Below are 18,105 nucleotides of genomic sequence, written 5' to 3'. Positions count from 1 at the left end.
CACATTTCCAGTGATAAGACTTCTCAGATTGCCAATTGAATTAAACCTTCAAAGGTGCATTTATAACCTGTCTCAGAGCATTAGGAGATATTAGGGTTCATGTGATTGAATCTACTTAATGAATATTTAAATTATAAACAGATTTAGATAAATCATATTTAACTCTGGGTGTTAGGGTAAGACAATTTGGTCCTGTGCTCCCAACTTCCAGGAGACGGGAAGGCAGAACGGGAGCTTGGGGATTGGGAATTGTCTGGAGTAAGATTTTCTTTCTCCAAAGGGAGGGAAAGTCTGCCAGTACATTTTGGAAAAGTAAAGAAGGCATGGTCAATGCCACTCCTTATATGGCCTGGCGCTTGAAGAGTTAAATAAAGATTTGGGTGGGTCTCTGCCGTTTTGGAGCCTGGAAAGGTGCTTTGACTTGACGTGGGCAGTGTTATTTTAACCATCACTTCCACGGTCCCCTTGTCCCTAAGCTGGTTCACTGGCTCTGGGCAGGCCCTGGTTTGGCACATTGGTTCAGAGGGAGTTAAACTTTTCACAGTTTTCTGGGTTGTTTGCAGTTCAGTCCTGTGCAACATAATGAAAGTTTTCTAGCCATCTGTTGTTAAGCTGGCGGTGAACAAGGCCAGTATATCCAAACAAAGTTCTGGCCTGCTGTAAACTGAACCTGTCAGTTTAGCATAGCTTTGCTGACCCCTCCAAGGAACAGGGCAGCCTTCGGTACCAGGCACTCACCACTTAGAACTTTCAAAGGGGAACTATTTTGGGGGTAGGGGGTAGGGGCCTGTTTACTTTTTTCCTCTGTGTTCCTCTCACTGGCTTGGACTGGTTTATACTTAATCTGTACATGTACAAATGGTTACTGGTTCCCCCTCCTTTTTCAGAGGGAAGGGCATTTCTTCTTAATAGGAGATTATAATTTTTTTTTTTTTTTTTTTTTTTGAGACGGACTCTCACTCTGTCGCCAGGCTGGAGTGCAGTGGTGCGATCTCGGCTCACTGCAAGCTCCACCTCCCGGGTTCAAGTGATTCTCCTGCCTTTGCCTCCTGAGCAGCTAGGACTACAGGCACACATCACCACACCCAGCTAATTTTTGTGTTTTTAGTAGAGATGGGGTTTCGCCATGTTGACCAGGATGGTCTCGATCTCTTACGACCTCGTGATCCGCCTACTTCGGCCTCCCAAAGTGCTGGGATTACAGGCGTGAGCCACTGTGCCTGGCCGGGGATTATAACTTTTAGAAGAAAGTAGGATTGTCTGGAAATGTATGTGAGGTGGCTGTGATTCAAAGGGAGGTTCTACGCAGTTATTTTTGTTTCATTATTTTGTCTTTCAGTGTCCGGGGAGACAAATAGTCCAGGAAAAGAAGGGCCTATATTTATTACTTAGCTTATATAGTTAAAGTTTTTGTAGCTTTAAGAGAACTTTTCCCCCCTTTCTGCTGCATTTTGTATTTCATCATCAGAAGTTAATATACAGCATAACTTGGCAGAGCAGCAGTTAGACAATACTCCCTGCTGTATGGGGTATTTTGTGCTTCTCTGTTCTCATTTACAAGGTGTATCATTGGCTCTAATTGCCCAGCTTAACCTTAAAATAATTCCATTGTTTTGCCGCATTTTTCCTACTGTAGTATATGTTTCATTCTCATTTTCTGTTTGGCAGTATTTCCTTGGCTATATATGAAATGCTCCTATACATTTGGATCCTTGAGCTATCTATCTACCTGCCTACCTACCTACCTATCTCAATACCTAACACTTCCCCTAACCTTTGTGGGTTTCCTTTTGTTAATGATACCTTGGAGGTGCTGCTGTATTTTTCTCTTGACCTTGCTATCATGTATTTCTTGTCTAGCGTGGTTACCTTTGTGCCCTGTTAAGAGAGGGCCCTAGGGAGCCATCGTTAAACCTTGGTGTCCATTCCAGATTGTTAAAACATCAAGGAGAATAGCCACTGTTTTTGAATAACTATTTTGGCCACTCTTACGGCCACCTTAGTCTGTCTAGGTGGAAGGAGACCACAGTCCCACACAGCAACAAAGAAACAAGATCCTGAAAGCCTTTAGACAAATGTCTGAAGCACCAGTGTGAGAGGGTTTGGGCTCAACTTCAACTGCAATCAAGAAATGGACAAGGGTCAAGAATTCCATAAATGGGGGTGGGGACAGAAGAGGCAAAGGAATAAACAAGGAGACACCCAAGCCTTCCGTTTAAGGGACAAGGAGTTTTACAGCTGTGAAAAATATTCAATTTAAAATTTAAATGAATGCACTTAATAGGAAATACCGTGGAGTCATAATCTGTTTGTAAGTTGACTGACATATAAAGTGCTTTTTTGTTTTAAAGTAAAAAAAAAAAATCACACGCACACATACTCGGGGTAGACTTTCGGGTATAAAATGTCAGGTGCAATGTAACATGTACTCAACTCCAAGAGTCAAGCAAATAACCTTGGTATTTAGGACGTTGCCTTTTAGAACATGAAATTGTATTTTGTTGTGTGTCCTTTTTTTTTTATTTAGAGGAGGACTACATTAAGAGGTCACCTATTAGCTGTGTTTTTGCTGTCTTAAACTCAGCCCTTCTGTCTATTAAAATCAAACCACTGTGTAAACATTCCCGTGTTGTTCTTGGTCTACAATGGCCACAGGGATCAGGTTTCACCTGCCTGCACATCTTCAAGCAATTAGAGCAATTAGCGTGAAGCCATTTCACATTCAAGGATTCAAGGTCTATGGTGACATTCAAGTCCAGCAGAAGTCTGAAAGGGAGAGGAGGAAGAGGCCCAGAGCGAGACGACTGTTCCATGGCCCTGAGCAGACAATTTCTCTATTAAAAATGGTGGCTCTTTAATGATGTTATTATGAGGTTTTTAAATGACATATCAAAAGTTGTTTATATCACAAAAACCCAACAGTCATTTAATTATACTAATGAAGGTCTTTATACGTGGCAGATTTTTAAAAAAAGATTTCTAATGGCCATGAGAAGTGGAGTGTTGCTGCTCCTTGCATCACAGCGGTGGTGGCGGCATTCTTTGTAGAGGAAGAACCTATTTTATAATATATAAGGGAATTTGCATTTCGTTTTCACGACAAACCTTTCTGTTTTTTGTAAATCGAACAATTGCAACAACACGGAATATTTAGTTGGGGGAAGTTTGGAAATAAGTGTTGAGAGCAACTATGTTTGTTTGCTTTTTTTTTTATGGTTAGAGAACAACCAGGGTGACTTTCACAGATTGAACTAGTACAGTTCAAAGGGAAATCATCGACTTCAGCACATCTGATAGCTGTATAGGCATGGCAGAGGTGTCTTGAAAAAACACTCGTAGGATCCAGTAGGGCTTTGGCTTTGTTTGTTTGTGTTGTTTGTTTTTTGCCTTTGTAACTTAGTTACCCGGGACTCGTTTGCACAAGGCAAATGCTAAACTGATTACAGCTTTTAAAAATTGGCTTGTACATTTTTTAATCCATATTTTAATGTTGGTTTATTATGCAAAAAAGGAGGGGCACTAATTTTAAAAATCCAAGCGTGCTGCAAAAGAAGATCTTGCTTTGCAGTCCCAGAGGGTGCTTGCAATCAGGAATAACCGCGGGCTAAATTATAATGTGGAATTCTGTTGCCCTTTAACCTGATGCTGCCTGTTCACATTCAGTGTTTGTTAACAAACAGCTTTAAGAACAAAATTGTTGGGATAATTAGTATTTCATTGTATGCACTGACTTTAATGAAAATAAGAGGCTTTTTTTTTTTTAATTGCATGTCTCTAAGAAAGTTGTGATAATTCCTTTACAGAACTGCCCTAGTTGGCTTAAAAGCTACTAGGTGTTGAGCTGTTACATATCTGTAGGACAGAACACATCTATTTGTGTGACTGAGGCTGGAACATTTGTGTTCATTCCATAACTAGCCATTTTAGGGAACTGGACTGCTTAGAGCTCTCTAGCCCCATCTCGAACTACTTATAGCTCTTCTGTTGAGAGATGGTTTTCCTGACCGCCCACTTTCATGGCGCCCAGGCTGTGTGCCTTTTGATACTGCAACGCAGAGCAGCTGCAGGGGATGCTAATAAAATGCAGCATGTTGGACACTGAGCAAGGTAAGAGTCTGCCTTTTTCTCCTGCCCCTTGAAAATGGATTGCTAGGAAATCATTTCCTGGTCTCTAACTGGACCAGCTGAGTTAGAGAGGAACATTTGCATTGGATACTCCACCCCTTCCCAAAGTGGAGAAGGCAGGCGTGGAAGCACTGTGAGGCTCAGAAGGGAGATGAGGCAGTAAACCAGATCTTTCCCATTTTTTCCCCCTAGCCTAGTCCTCTGTTTCTATGATCTGCCTTTTGAACTGTTTTTGTGGCTGATCAGTTCCACCTAATATGTCTCTTGATTTCTGCTATTGTAATACTCAGGCGACATGCTGTTCTCTTCATTTTTATAAGCTTTAGATGCTTCTGCCTGTCATTTTCTGGCGGTTTATCTTCAGCGTCTGGATTTGCTTTCAGACTTGAATGTCTATCAAGCTGCCGTTGCTTTGAATGTGAGATCAAAAGAAGATGAATTCCAGTAAAAAATTTCCTTCTATGAAGAAAAGATTGGGGCCTATGTAAACATCCCACTGACAGCTCCCAATGAGTTATTTTAGCCGAGTATTAGCACCTGGATGACAGACAGTCCAGCATTCCACTCTAAATAACAAATCAGTAGCTTCCGTGGCAGAAGAACATTGCCACAAGAGCAATACATTTTCAGAAGGAATCCTTTTCTTCCTTTTTTTTTTTTTTGTTATTAAATATGGCTGTTCAACTCTTCCTCTTATTTTTCAAGCTGAATTGCTGTGCCTTTACCAGTTTACTTTTCTTTACAGTATCTGTTGAATTACTCCGGTGACGGAAGACAGGACTGTGATAATCATTTTGGGGCGGGTTAAGGAGTGTTCCAGTAGGCAAGCTAGGCATCTGGAAATAAACAGGTAGTTTGGTTGATGGTGGAGAAAGAAAATATAAAGGACAGCCAGTCAAAGCCAGATCCAGGGCATATCTCTGGAATACGGGACGATATGTTCTTTAAAAATACATGTGACAAAATCCTCTAAAGTCTGCAAAATCTGAATTTTCTTCTTCTTTTTTTTTTTTTTTTTTTTTAAAGCATCCTGCCTATGTAAATGTCACCACAAAAATATCTCAAGAGCAGGTTTCCCGAAACCCTGTTGGTGTGTATTTGTCTGCGTGAATGAGCTGTGTTTGGCTAGGGCTTGGTCTAGCCAGGGCACACTGCGTGTGCTGTGTCGCTGCTTGCAGACCTGGAGCGGTTTAGATACGTGTGGCATTAATAGATTTCTTTAAGTGCTAAATGCAACTTTGAAAATTACCTGCAAGCTCCAACTGATCTTTCAACTTTGAAAGTGAAGAATTACTTGAGGAATTCTTGTGGTTTCTTTGTCATTTAGTGAGAGCCCAGCCAGCTACTGTGGAGGCAAACCTCCCTGAGGTTGCCTACAAAGGGCAATGTTCCAGTGTGTTTTCTCTTCGAGTGTGCTTCAGCCGCACAGTACTTCCTGTTTATTCAAACATCTTTTTTACCACTCGGCAACCCCCGCTTCGCAGAAACAGCCAGAACCCATCTACAGCAAGAAGACGGAAATCCAAAGGCAGACAGTACGGGCTCCCTTCGCCAAACTCTTCATTTTCTCTGTAAGTGTCCAGAGAAAAAGAAACATTTTTTTTGGTGGGTTAAACTTTTAAACTAGGGATCCGTTCTTGTGCAGACATTCTCCGAAGGGCGAAATAAGATGATCCAACTTGTTTACTGCTTTTTTTCCTCCCCCTTCCCTCCTCTCTCCATCAGAGGCTTTTTTCTTTTTAGAGATTTGAGAGGACCGTCTCCTTCTAACTCCTTGTTTAATTCACTCTTGCTTTCAAATATGTCTTTGGATATAATCAGCTAAGTAAGCAGCCGGGTGGTGTCAGGATAGTTTTATAGGCTGAACGTAGATTGGAACCTCTCTCTGCTTACTGTGACATTGTTTCGCGTTGCCTTCTTTTTCTTCCTGTTACCACAAGTAGTAAGAGAATGTGGGGATGGTGCCTTTGTAATTCTGCATCTACAGAATTGTCCCCTAATGTTTGCATCACGACACCGTCATCATTTGTGAATCAGGCTTGATAATATTTGTACCAATTTCATGCCAATAAAAGTCAGACTGCTGAAACACGCACGGTCATTATCTCATTCATATTCCTATTGTTTCAACGGAGTGGGCTGCAGAGGGAAAGGGAAGCCTACCTCACTTTCTGTGATGGTTGTTAACTTTGATGTTGGAAGGCTCTTTTCAAAATTTTCCTTGTGGATCATCAGTATGGCAGGAAAAGCCCTTGGACTTGGGCTGCCTCCTGGCTCTTGAGTAGAAGAGCGATCTAACGGCTCTCTTAGTCCTTTCTGTTGAAATGACTTTTTAAACACATGGTTTGACATTTTTTAAAAAGGTTCCACCTTTTCCTGTCTGTAGTCACTCCTTTTGCCTCTCTCCCCTCCCTCCACACCCCCTTCCCTGACCCCCAACTTCAGTTTAATTGGTAAGCCAGGTGTTAATATTTCTTTTTTAACTATATAGTGGTCAGGGAATAGACAGGAAATGGAAAATTAGCTCTTTTGATCTTAAGAGAATTGTTATTGCTGTGAGCCTTGTTTGCTAGTCCCCAGACTAAATATTTTTAAAATTTAGTGTCTAAAACAGCATCTATTAGAATAGAGAAAGAAATATGGTCTGGGGTTGTCCAAACCTCTCATAGAAGAAACATTTAAATACATAAAATAATTGTATGTATGTGCGTGTGCATGTGTGTGTATTGCTATGGCTATGATGGCTTTTTTGAATGTTCAGAAGTTGTTCTCCTTTGCAAGAAAAAATAAGATGTTTGCGACTGCCTTAAGGACAATTTGTTTAACAGTAGGAGTAATTGCAGGGAAAATGGAAAGAGTGACTGAAGGTATTTACTCAGATGTTAGTGTAGGTGTGGGGGCTGAAAACTCAGTGTGGGAACAGTGGGCTGCTTTTCTTGGTATCTCAGTCTATTTGATGACCATCAAATTTCCCAGCTCGCTGGTTTTGTTTTTTCTGGATGGCATGTTTGATTATTTATCAGAAGGGGAAGGGAGTAGCTGAAGCAAATAAACATGTGACCAAGTTCTGTTTTGTTTTCCACTCCAAAAGCCATGCCCTTTAACAGATATACAGAAAATAATAAATGCATTGTTTTATGATAAAAGGAAATTATATGTGTCTTTTTTTTTATTTTAAGGCAAGTGAGTTAACCCTTAAGGCTCAGGAGGCTTTTTGCCTTCTGAGAATTTGCCAGGCTTTTTATTGAGAATTAGCCTATTGCAACTAATGGTTTTATGGAACAGGATTTCCCAGGATTACTTTGTTCATTAGTTTAGCTTTTTCTAGACAGTTCACTTAGGAATGCCTGCCTCAGTAGCTTGACTGTGTGGTGTATGTGTGTGTGTTTTAAATCATAATACCATTGGACAAACCAGTGGCTCTTACCGTTTTGTTGAAGGCTATATTCTGATGTTTAAAGCTAAAGATGAATAACTCAACTAAAGGAAAGTATACCATAGTGTCTGTGGCTAGGGTACAACATAATTTATCAGAGGCCAACATTTTGTCCCTCTCTTTAAAGATGTTAGGCAGGTGCTGTAATACAGAGAGTCTACTTATATGTCTGTGTCCCTCAGAAATACCTTCTAGTCTTTAATATTATGTAACCTATTTCATTATCTTCAAGGTTGTCATTATCTCAAATTGATTCCTCCAGAGGCCAAGGGAAAGGCTCAAATCTATATTAAATTTAGATTTAAAATTTATGTATTTTTTTAGTTCTCAGGTGGGGTTTGCACGGCTTTGTGAAATCATTCTTAATATGTAGGCATTCACTGAGATATGTGCGCATACTGGCACATTCTTTAAATACAGGAACATGATTTTCTGTAGGGGCCTCCTTACTTCTCCACATCCTGAAGAAGTGATGTGCGTGATTCTAGCACAGTGCCTGGCCCAGTCACATCCAGGCCTATAAATCACAGCCGAAAATCTGTTTCATTGCCTATACTGTTTTGGAATGTGAATTGAAAATATGCACACAGAAGGGGTTCCCTCTTCATTGACTATATAAGGGAACGGTGCAGCAGAGGCTCAGATACAGCGCAACTTTCACGAGTGTTGCCCTGCAGATAACTGGGAGGTTGCTTTGCTCTTGAGAGGACAATGATGGAAGCAGTGGCCTTTCCGCCTCTCTCCAAAAGGCAGTTGGGTTGGATAATCATACTTTGTATTTATACAGAGCCCTTTGTCTGTAGAAATCAAAGTGCCTGACTAATGCTAACTTGTTAATACTCAGAACACCCCAGGGACATAGGTAGGCTGCAAAGATTATCCCACTTTTGAGGTGGGAAAATGTCCTGTTGTTAAAATCATTTACAATTTCCGGGTGTGTCTGTATTTAATGCTCATGCTAGACCTGGAAGTGCTATGATCTAGAGATCATGAGAAGCATTTTTTCCTGTGACATAGTCAGCCCTGACCACAGGCAGTCTCATGAGAAAGTGTTTTACCATGAAGAAACTGGCCTGGAAAATATAGCTAGTGCGTGATGTTGATGGTGGTGGGAGGGAGGAAGGAGGTGTTGAAGACTAATCGCGCTTAATTTTAATCTATTTGGGGTCAAAGGATGTATTTTTTTTTTAAAGATACAGCATGGGCTGAAACTTCTGATTTTTGTTTTGTTTCTCTTTAACTCAATATGATGTTGGCAATTTAACTTCCACAAAAATCAAGTTAGTTTGTTCTTTGTGAAGAAACAGATACAGTACTGCTTATGGGCGCTGCAAAGTTAAGTCAGCGGTTGCTCTGTAGTTACATGCTTTGGGGGCAAAAGAATTGAAACATGCTGTTAACCTGGTATGGTACTGTGTGATTCTTCAATTCTGGAGTGCCGTGGGCCTCCTTCCTGGGTTTCTAAAGCACAGTGTAAAAATTAGGCAAGTGCCATTTACTGTTCAGACTCCTTTGTTGAAAGCTTTTCCAGAAAACTCCACAGTAGGGTGGAGGTGCTTGGGTTGTTTGGCTCCTTATACTGTTTGTTTGTTGGAACCTGAATATAGAAATTAGATTTGAAACAAATCTCTACTCAAAATGTGCTTTTAATTTCAAAATGTAATTTTCAAAAGACCATACAAAATGATTCCAGTTTTTGCTTAAGAAATATTCTTTTCTTTTTTCTTTCTTTCTTTTTCTTCTTTTTCTTTTTTTTTTTTTTTTGGTTTGTTTGTTTTTTTTTTTCCTTTGAGACAGAATCTTGCTCTGTTACCCAGGCTGGAGTTCAGTAGTGCTATCTCAGCCCACTGCAGCCTGCGTCTCATGGGTTCAAGCAATTCTCATGCCTCATCCTCCTAAGTAGCTGGGACTACAGGTGTGTACCACCACACCTGGCTAATTTTTGTATTTTTAGTAGAAGACGGAGTTTTGCCATGTTGCCTGGGCTGGTCTCCAACTCCTGGGCTCAAGTGGTCCCCCTGCCTTGGCCTCACAAAGTGCTGGGATTACAGGCATGAGCCACCGTGCCTGGCCCAAGGAAATTTCTTTTCTTTTTTTAATTTATTATTATTATTATTTTTTGAGACGGAGTCTCGCTCTGTGACCCAGGCTGGAGTGCAGTGGTGCGATCTCAGCTCACTGCAAGCTCCGCCTCCCGGGTTCACGCCATTGTCCTGCCCCAGCCTCCTGAGTAGCTGGGACTACAGGTGCCTGCCACCGTGCCTGGCTAATTTTTTTGTATTTTTAGTAGAGACAATGTTTCACGATGTTAACCAGGATGGTCGCGATCTCCTGACCTCGTGATCCATCTGCCTCAGCCTCCCAAAGTGCTGGGATTGCAGGTGTGAGCCACCATGCCTGGCGGAAAATGCCTTTTCTTAATCATATCCCCAAATGCTGACAATGTGTCATTGCAGATGATGGTGTCATTTTTTTTTTTATTACTCTCCCAATTCATGTATACATTTTACATATCTTCTACCATGAACTTACTACTTTCATAATCTGTAGTTATACAGCACTTTTCAAAATCACTTGTTACTTATTGAGTGTGAGGCTCTAGACTATGCACTTTACATGTATCAATTTGACATAGGCACTTTCAGTTCCTCCCATTCTTATTGAGGAAGAAACTAAGACACAGAGAGGTTAACTAGCTTGTCTCAGGTCACACAGCTAGCAAATGGTGGAATTGGCCTTCAGATCCAGACACAATGATTGGTGTGTGTTCAACCACTATGTATGCTGCTTTTGTAGAAATACAGTAATGTTTTTCAAAGCAAACTTCTATTTCTTTGTAATTCCTATGATTCTCTCTGGGTCAGTAATTCCCCCAAATTCCCAGAGAATCCTTACTTCTTCATGCCTGGAGACTCAAGTTCCATCTTATGCTAAACTGTGGTTACTGGAAGTTCCAAAGATCATTGTCACTTTTCGAGCACAACTCTGTGAACATAACTGTGTATCAGATGACCACAGTTTTTTTCAAATTCCCTTTTAAAGAGTTTCTAATTCCGCGACCAAGCCAATCAAATCTGTATTTCTTTGCCACCATAAGATGTAATCTTTCTAAAGTACATTACAAAGTTACCTTTTTGTGTGGCTTAGATTAACCTGATATATTTTTCTATATATGTCTACTTTTTTTTTTAATCAGTCATGTTAAGCAAGTAGTCTTCTAGTTCCAGGTGAATGGAAGAACTCCAAATCCATAGGTCTGTGGATTAGTGGACTTTTTGTGTATGTCGTTCTTGAATATAGTGAAGGGATTCTATCCAGGTTGTGTGAACTTGACCACATTACATAAACTTTCGGTTTATATAAAGCAATTTAGAACCAATTGTAGTTGAAATTCAGTGTTAAGTCACCATTTTCTTCATTGGTAGCATCACCACCAGTATCATCATCTCCCCCTAGCTCAATATTTGCCTCTTAGGCAGCCATTCCTGCATTGGGAATTAGCAAGGCATGGGTGAATGTTTGGTAAGAGTCAGAAAGAGTCATATTTGCTCAAGTGCCTTTGCCATTGGAAAGAGCCAGGATTCTCAGCTGCATGTCATCTGTGTGACTACAGATAAACCATGTACCCCTCTTGTCCTCAGTTTGCTTTTTGTACAATTAAAGTTGACTGCCTTAGATCTCTTTGGGTTCAAGAGAGGATGCTGCAAGTTTTCTTAGTGTTTCTATAAAGAGGACGACCAGTGGTTTGAGATCACTGGGAAAAAGGAATCTTTGCTTTCCATTGAGAAAATATATTCTCTTATGCCTGGGGCAGTGTATTATACATATAGTAATAGTTTTAGTTTCCATTTACTGAATAACTATCATGCTTCAGGTGCTGTGCTAAGGGCTTTACCTACATATGTCACATAATCTTTACAATTTAACCTCTCTGGTCTTGTGTGTCTCTGTTTTTTTTTTTTTTTTTTTTTGTTTTTTGTTTTTTGGTTTTTTTTGACACACAGTTTATGATCTACATGTTAAAATAACCACAAACATAATGCGTGCACCACACACTTGCATACATCATGCTGTATTATAAGTATCAATTGAAATAGTGATATTTGAAACATTTTTCTATATGCTTTGCATAATAAGTAACACAAATATTTTGGAGTAGGTAAAATAGTTTAACTATTGTAGTTATTTTACATACTTTAAACAATGTATTTATAGTAAACAATTGTGGTGTTTTTATTTGGGGATTGTTTTTTAATATTATTTTTTCCAAGAATTGTCCAGAATTTTTTTCTCTCCAGAGAGAAGAAAAAAAAAATTATAAGCGTATAACTGCTGAAAAGGCAAAAACTGAGAAAGGTCTAACCTGATAGGCCCAACTTGAAAATAATTTCTTTTCAGCACTAGGTAGTAGACATATGGAGTCCCTCTGTATCATTTCTTTTTTAAAAAAATATAACTTCAACTTTTAATTTAAATTCATGGGTACATGTGCAGATTTGTTACCTGGGTATATCGCATGATGCTGAGTTTGGGGATATCCCGACACCCAGGTACTGAGCATAGTACCCAGTAGTTAGTTTTTTCACCCTTGCCCACTTCCCTCTGTCTCTCTCTCTCCCTCATCTGTTAACTGGGTATAATTTACCTCAAAGAATTGTGAAAAAATAAATAATATAATGACTCTGTACTGTTTGGTACTTGTCTGGCAATAAACACTAAAAAAATTACAACTTTTAATTATCTTCCTTATCCCCAATGACCAGGGCAGGTTTAATAACACAGTAAGTTAGCACCTATACCACCTCCACTAAAAAAAGAAGAAAAATGTATTTATAGCAGAGTGCAAGAGTCTACAGTGGCTTAAAACAAGAGCTAGAAATCCCGCTGGACCTAAAAGTCACACCGAGTGGGTCAGGAGAAGAGATCTCACTTAGATGGAGGTGAAGTGTAAGATACAGGTGTCCAGAGTCATTAACTGTGGCTGGACTTTAGTGAAATTCGGGTAAAAAAAAGAAAAAGACTTGTGTTCTCTTAGCTCTACTTTTCTATTATTTGCTTTACGAAAAGTTCCTTTTATAAAAAAATCCACCCTTGGCTTAGCTGAACCAAAGAATGAGGGACTTGTCCAGAATGAGGCTTGAGGAAGAGCTGAGAATCAAGGTATGATGGGGACAACATCAATATTCCAAAAGAAGGTGGATGAACTCAGATAACCAGAGAGGTGAAAACACAGTGTGTGAGAGAGCAGAGATAGCTGGACTTGTTAATTCCTTCCTGTCCGCCTGCTTGGAGTTTGCCATCACAACAGTAGAAACACAGGATGCTGCTACAGGGATTCAGAAGCAGGGCTGGTCCCTTGGGTCTGGGGATATCAGGGGACACTGCTGCTTGAAGGAATTGGATTGTGAACAGAGTTTTTAGGGAATGGTTGAATTTAGATGAAAAAGATTCTTAGATGCCATGTAAATGGGGGCAAAGAACAGGGAGGGCAGACTTGTAGATATGGTTATGGCTCACGGAGTCCTGGCCGTGGAAAGATCTGGTTGAAAAAAAGCAAGTCTTTTGTGTGGGGAAAAGAAGGGAGATTAAAGTTAGAAGGTGTGACACTGAGAAAAGACCCTTCCCTTCATTTTGGAAGCAGAAGAGCCCACAGTGAGTCATGCATTTTGAGCTCCGGAGGTCTGCATAGCCCTTTGCCAAGATTACCCACAGCCATCTTTGGTCTAATCAGTGACCTTGGTACAGTGTGAGTATCAAGTTCTCATGAGACAATGTTTTGTTTTTGTTTTTCCATCCTAGTCACTCTGTAGACTTGTGACCTTGGGCAAGTCACTGAACTTGACAATCTGTCTCTGTTTGCCCATTTTAAATCAAGAGTTATACAACTTTCCCCAACTTCCCTTAGAAAAGTTGGGAACAAGAAATAAAATTAGTGTAGAGAGAAACTAACTAGCACAGCGTCTGGTTCATAGTAAACAATTCAATACAGTGTTTTTATTTAGTGTCTTAAATGTAGGGAAGTTATGCTGCACTTGTCCCTGTGTTTCTGGATGCTCCTCATTTTTCAAATTGTTATACAGATACAATCTTAGCTATTTTAAATAACGCTTTAAGGAGTGTAAATTAATGGAGAATATTAGGATTTCCCCCCTCCAATCCTAATGTTTGATCAATAGTGAGTAGTTCCACATTTTACATTATTAATCTTATTTGGGCCTTTCCTATATTCCCATTTCTGTTTCTTTCTTTTGTCTTCTATCTGCTGGAATGTTGCCTCTAAATCATTTTTACTCTTTGCTTCTTTGCCCAAATTCAGGCAAGAAAAGGAAGGTACTTTGTGAAGCAAAGCATTCATAGGTGTTAATTGCCTCTTAGGGCATCCCGAGTATGTGTGACTTATAGTATAAGAAAAAAAGAAATACAGCACCATATTTGTTTGAGCAAGAACTGGGTTCAGTGTTACTAGGAAAATCATGGAAAATCCTCCATTATTTTGAGCATAATTCTAGTTAGATTCTTCCACAAGCTTCAAAATTAGCAAGTCTCATTCTGAGGTATGAAAAGATGTGAATCTGAATTATTCATAATGAGAGTTGCTGAGCTGCACCCTCATAAAAGGCAATTGCAAAAAACAGTGGGTTAAATACAGTGAGTTAATAGAGCCTTTTGATTCATTTATCCTTGCATTTGACCCCGATTTTTTTCTACTTTGGGAACCTGGAGGATGGGGCCAACTTATTTATTTTTAAACACAATCTAGTCTTAAACAGAGGGGAAAAAGAGTTTGATGCAGCATCCAACTTAACATTTTAGACATTTTCTAATAAACTTCACTTTGGTTTTACTTCATTGCAACGCTAATGTGGCCTACAGTCATAGCAGCCTAGGCTGTGATCTTGTCAACTCTCATGAGCTAAACAGGCTCAGGCTTGGGCACTGCTTGAATGGAATCCCTCCAAAGACAACTCAGGTGCCGGAGACTTGGTGTAATGATTCAGCGTCTGGCACTGGCTCCAAGAGGAGCAACCAGCCAGTGCCTCAGCAAGGTGGTTATAGGGCCCTATGTTAATGGGAGTAGGAGTATGATGGTGGTGGTTTTTTTTTTTTTTTTAGCTCTTCCAAAAGACTTCAGATAGACTTCCTGACTGTTGGTAGTCGTTAAACTTACTACACCTGATTTTGCAAGAGGACCATAGACCATAGATACCCCCCCCTCTTTTTTTTGATGTCATGAAGATCCTATGCTTTAGCTTCCTGGCTGGGAAGTATCCTATACGTGCCTTTCAAGTAAAAAAGGTTACTCATAGTCGCAAGCGGATACAGGGTTTGCTGACCCCTTCCTGGGCTTGATTGGTGGTGGGGTTTCTAGCAGAATGCCACCTCCTATCTAGAGCCTTCGGCATCTCTGTGTGTCCATGTCTCCTGTAGTTGGTGCATGGAATGGCATTTAAATGCACAACAGTAATGCAGGCAAATCATGAGGTGGTGCAGGAACACATTTGCGCAATTCTCTTTCGTCCCAGTTCTTGAAGGAAAAGAAAAAAAAGAAAGAAGGAAGGAAAGAAGGAAGGAAGGAAGGAAAGAGAAAAGAAAAGAAAGAAATAATTTTTTGCCATCTTTTCCTCCCCAAGAAAATATACTCAAATAAATTGCTGACTTTAAAAGAAACAAAAAGCACAACTCCCAAACCTACCTTTGCAGTATTTGTTGAACATTAAAGTAAAAGAAAAGCAAGGAATATACATAATAGGCATCATAGCAATGATAACCACCTTACGTGTAGCTTAAAGAATATAAAATCATGTCTGTAAGTATATGTGAAACCTAACATTGGAAGTAGATCTAGGAGAGGTTCAGGCTGGTGTGGGGTGATAAAGTGGTCCAAGTACTGCAGAGAGTGCTTTGGCCTGGCCTTTACCTCTTCCCCACCGTCCCCACACAGAGATGACACTGCCCATGACCCATGATTGTAACTCCTCTGCAGTTAGGACAATGATGACCATAGAGAACAGTGACTTTTCTGTTTCTTGTCCCTTTCCATTTTGACTCAAACACATAATGTTGGAATGCTGTAGATACGGAGTTGTCTCTGCTCTGATTTTTCTCCATGCCTATCTTGACGTTGTCTCATAAACTTATTTACAAAGACTGGAACGCTTTTTCAAATCCATGCAAAATGTCCTACCTGAATATCAGCTGTTATTAAATGCTCTGTAAGCATAGGATAATTTGTCCAGCTGTCGGAACTCTTGAGGATGGATGATGCTACCTAGAGCCTTTCCTTTCTCAGCCACTGATTCAAATTCAATATATCCCAGTTGATGTAAGACTTGGCTGTCTACTGCACCTGCTTTTGGGGTTGAGTCAAGTGGATTTACTACCGGTGAATGTTCAGAGTCCACACCCTTATTTGCAGTATCATAGAGTAGACCAAGCAGTGACTGGTACAAAGAAACTGTTAAAGGCTGTCTGTGAATGGTCATTACCCCCTGTAAGTTTTGTTGGAGGATGTGTTTTGTTTTCTATTTACGACGCCAATAACCTGACTCAACGATTTACTGCAGTGCTTTTGTTCTTCCCTTGTGTATCTAATAGTTACATAGTCATTAGAATTGGAATCTTTCTTTGAGCATCTAATATTTTCACAATCACCAGAATCCCTCCATGAGATTAGCTTACTTTTTCCATTGTCTTGTTATAACCAAGTGCTCTATTTGTAAAATGAAATTTTTTAAAAAGTGTTTGAAGAACCTGTTGCTTTGGAATCCTGCTGATTCTGTATGAATACTTCCAGTTCTACAAGCCACTGTCATTTCTTTCTTTTTCTTTTCTTTAAGTCATTCACAGCCCTTAATTCCTTCCTGCACTAGAGTGATTGCTCTGTCTAAAGCAAAATGATGATGAAGTTTCCTTGCATACTCAGTCCCCGGTCTTGCTACAGAGTGATTGTCAGATTGTGTTACATGATCATTGCTTTGGTTGCTGGGGTTGAACAAAGATAGCAAACTAGTTTAGGGGAACCAGGCTCTCTAGAGGGACTCAGAGGATGTAGAGGATGAGAAACAGAGGAGAGAATATGACTCCTTTCCTACTAATCTTCCCATGCTGCTTTTCTCTTTTTACAAGCTTTTCCTCCCACCCCCATATCCACAGTGACTGTTGATTAGCCCATGAAATTATCTGAAAAACAGGTTTGATCTTGAGGGGTGGGGAGAGTCTAGGAAAAGAAATTAGAAGAAGGATGGCTGACTCAGACCAGCCTTTCAAGCTGGAAATGGGACAACTTCTCAGGGCAGACAGGAAATAACCAACTCTCGACTGGCCACCAATAAGGCACGTGCTGTCTTCATTCTGTGGGTGCTCAGGATCTCATACTGATCCGAACTGCTGTCAGTTACCTACCAGCAGAAACACATCTTCAAAGTTTGAGGCAAGTTTTAAACAGTTTCGGATCAAAAGCACATGGATATATTTCCTTTTCAGAACATCAACATTGAATCTGAGCTTAAAGAACAGCTAATTAATAATGTTCTTGCTCCTTGGCCAAACTCTAAAATTATTTTGGGGAACTGATTGAAAGATGTGTTTATATAAAATTCTAACCAGTGAAATCTTTGGGGATCTCAGAATACAGATAGCAACCTAAGACGGGGATTGACAGACTTTTCCAGTAAAGAGCCAGATAAGAAATATTTTAGGTCTCAAGGGCCATGTGGTCTCTGTCAAAAGTCTTTGACTCCATTTTGTAGCAGGAAAGTAGCCATAGATTATATATAAGGGGATGAGCTTGACTGTGTTCCAATAAAACTTTATTGGTAAATACCAAAATTTGAATACCATATAAGTTTCACATGTCATAATATAATCTTATTTTATTTTTTTCAACCATTTAAGTAAGCAAAAACCATTCTTATGCCTTGAGCTGATATATGACAGATGTACAAAACAGGTGAGAGACTGAATTTGGTCCACGGGCTATAGTTTGCTGGCCCATGACTAGAAACTTTCCAGTTAGTCATATTTTTTTAAGACGTCCAGGTATCAGTGGCTTATCTCAGACCCTGTCACCAAGTGTGTTATGCAAAACATTTTAGAAAGATTTTCTCCTTCTACCAGCTTGCTTTATGTATGTGTGCATGCCTGTTCAAACCATATTTTATATAAACTTGTTGATGTTTCTTAAAATATGGTAGACATGTTTTTGAACATCGGCTACCTTGATAAACATGCTAAACATAGAATTACCTAGCCCCTAAATATAAGCACCTGCTATGATCTTAGAATGTAAATAGCTCAGAAGTTGTAAACATGCTTATGTAAAACGTAATTTGTAAATAACAGATGGCGCTTATTTACTAAGAATATGAAGGCACTGATGAGAATGAAGTAATCTTGGACCAATAGAATGGAAGGTGTGTCAAAAATGTCCAGGTTCCCAGTTAATGTGAAAACATGACCTACCAAGCCAGCAGTGAAAGGACCATCTCACTGGCTCTTGAGTGCTGAGAGCTGGCCGTGGACCATGGCATGCCAGCCATCGGGCA

General features: G+C 39.9%; 1 protein-coding gene across 22 annotated transcripts in view; it reads left to right on the top strand.

The window, feature by feature from the left end:
* FOXP1 (forkhead box P1) overlaps window positions 1–18,105 on the top strand; it is a 631,073-nt gene that overhangs the window by 448,662 nt on the left and 164,306 nt on the right. For 3 of the 22 annotated variants that reach the window (XM_050781340.1, XM_050781341.1, XM_050781339.1), the window contains exon 1: window positions 4,150–5,696. The exons of 14 other annotated variants lie outside the window; for them this stretch is intronic. In XM_050781340.1, the coding sequence (XP_050637297.1) occupies window positions 5,511–5,696 (186 nt within the window). In that variant the 5' untranslated portion in view covers window positions 4,150–5,510. Of the gene's footprint in view, window positions 1–806; window positions 4,108–4,147; window positions 5,697–18,105 lie in introns of those variants that run through there. 5 more of the 22 variants (XM_050781327.1, XM_050781326.1, XM_050781344.1 and 2 more) reach the window with 3 other exon arrangements.

Source organism: Macaca thibetana, chromosome 2, assembly GCF_024542745.1.
Source record: "Macaca thibetana thibetana isolate TM-01 chromosome 2, ASM2454274v1, whole genome shotgun sequence".
NCBI classification, from domain to species: domain Eukaryota; kingdom Metazoa; phylum Chordata; class Mammalia; order Primates; family Cercopithecidae; genus Macaca; species Macaca thibetana.
This window is presented reverse-complemented; position numbering and strand designations above follow the sequence as displayed.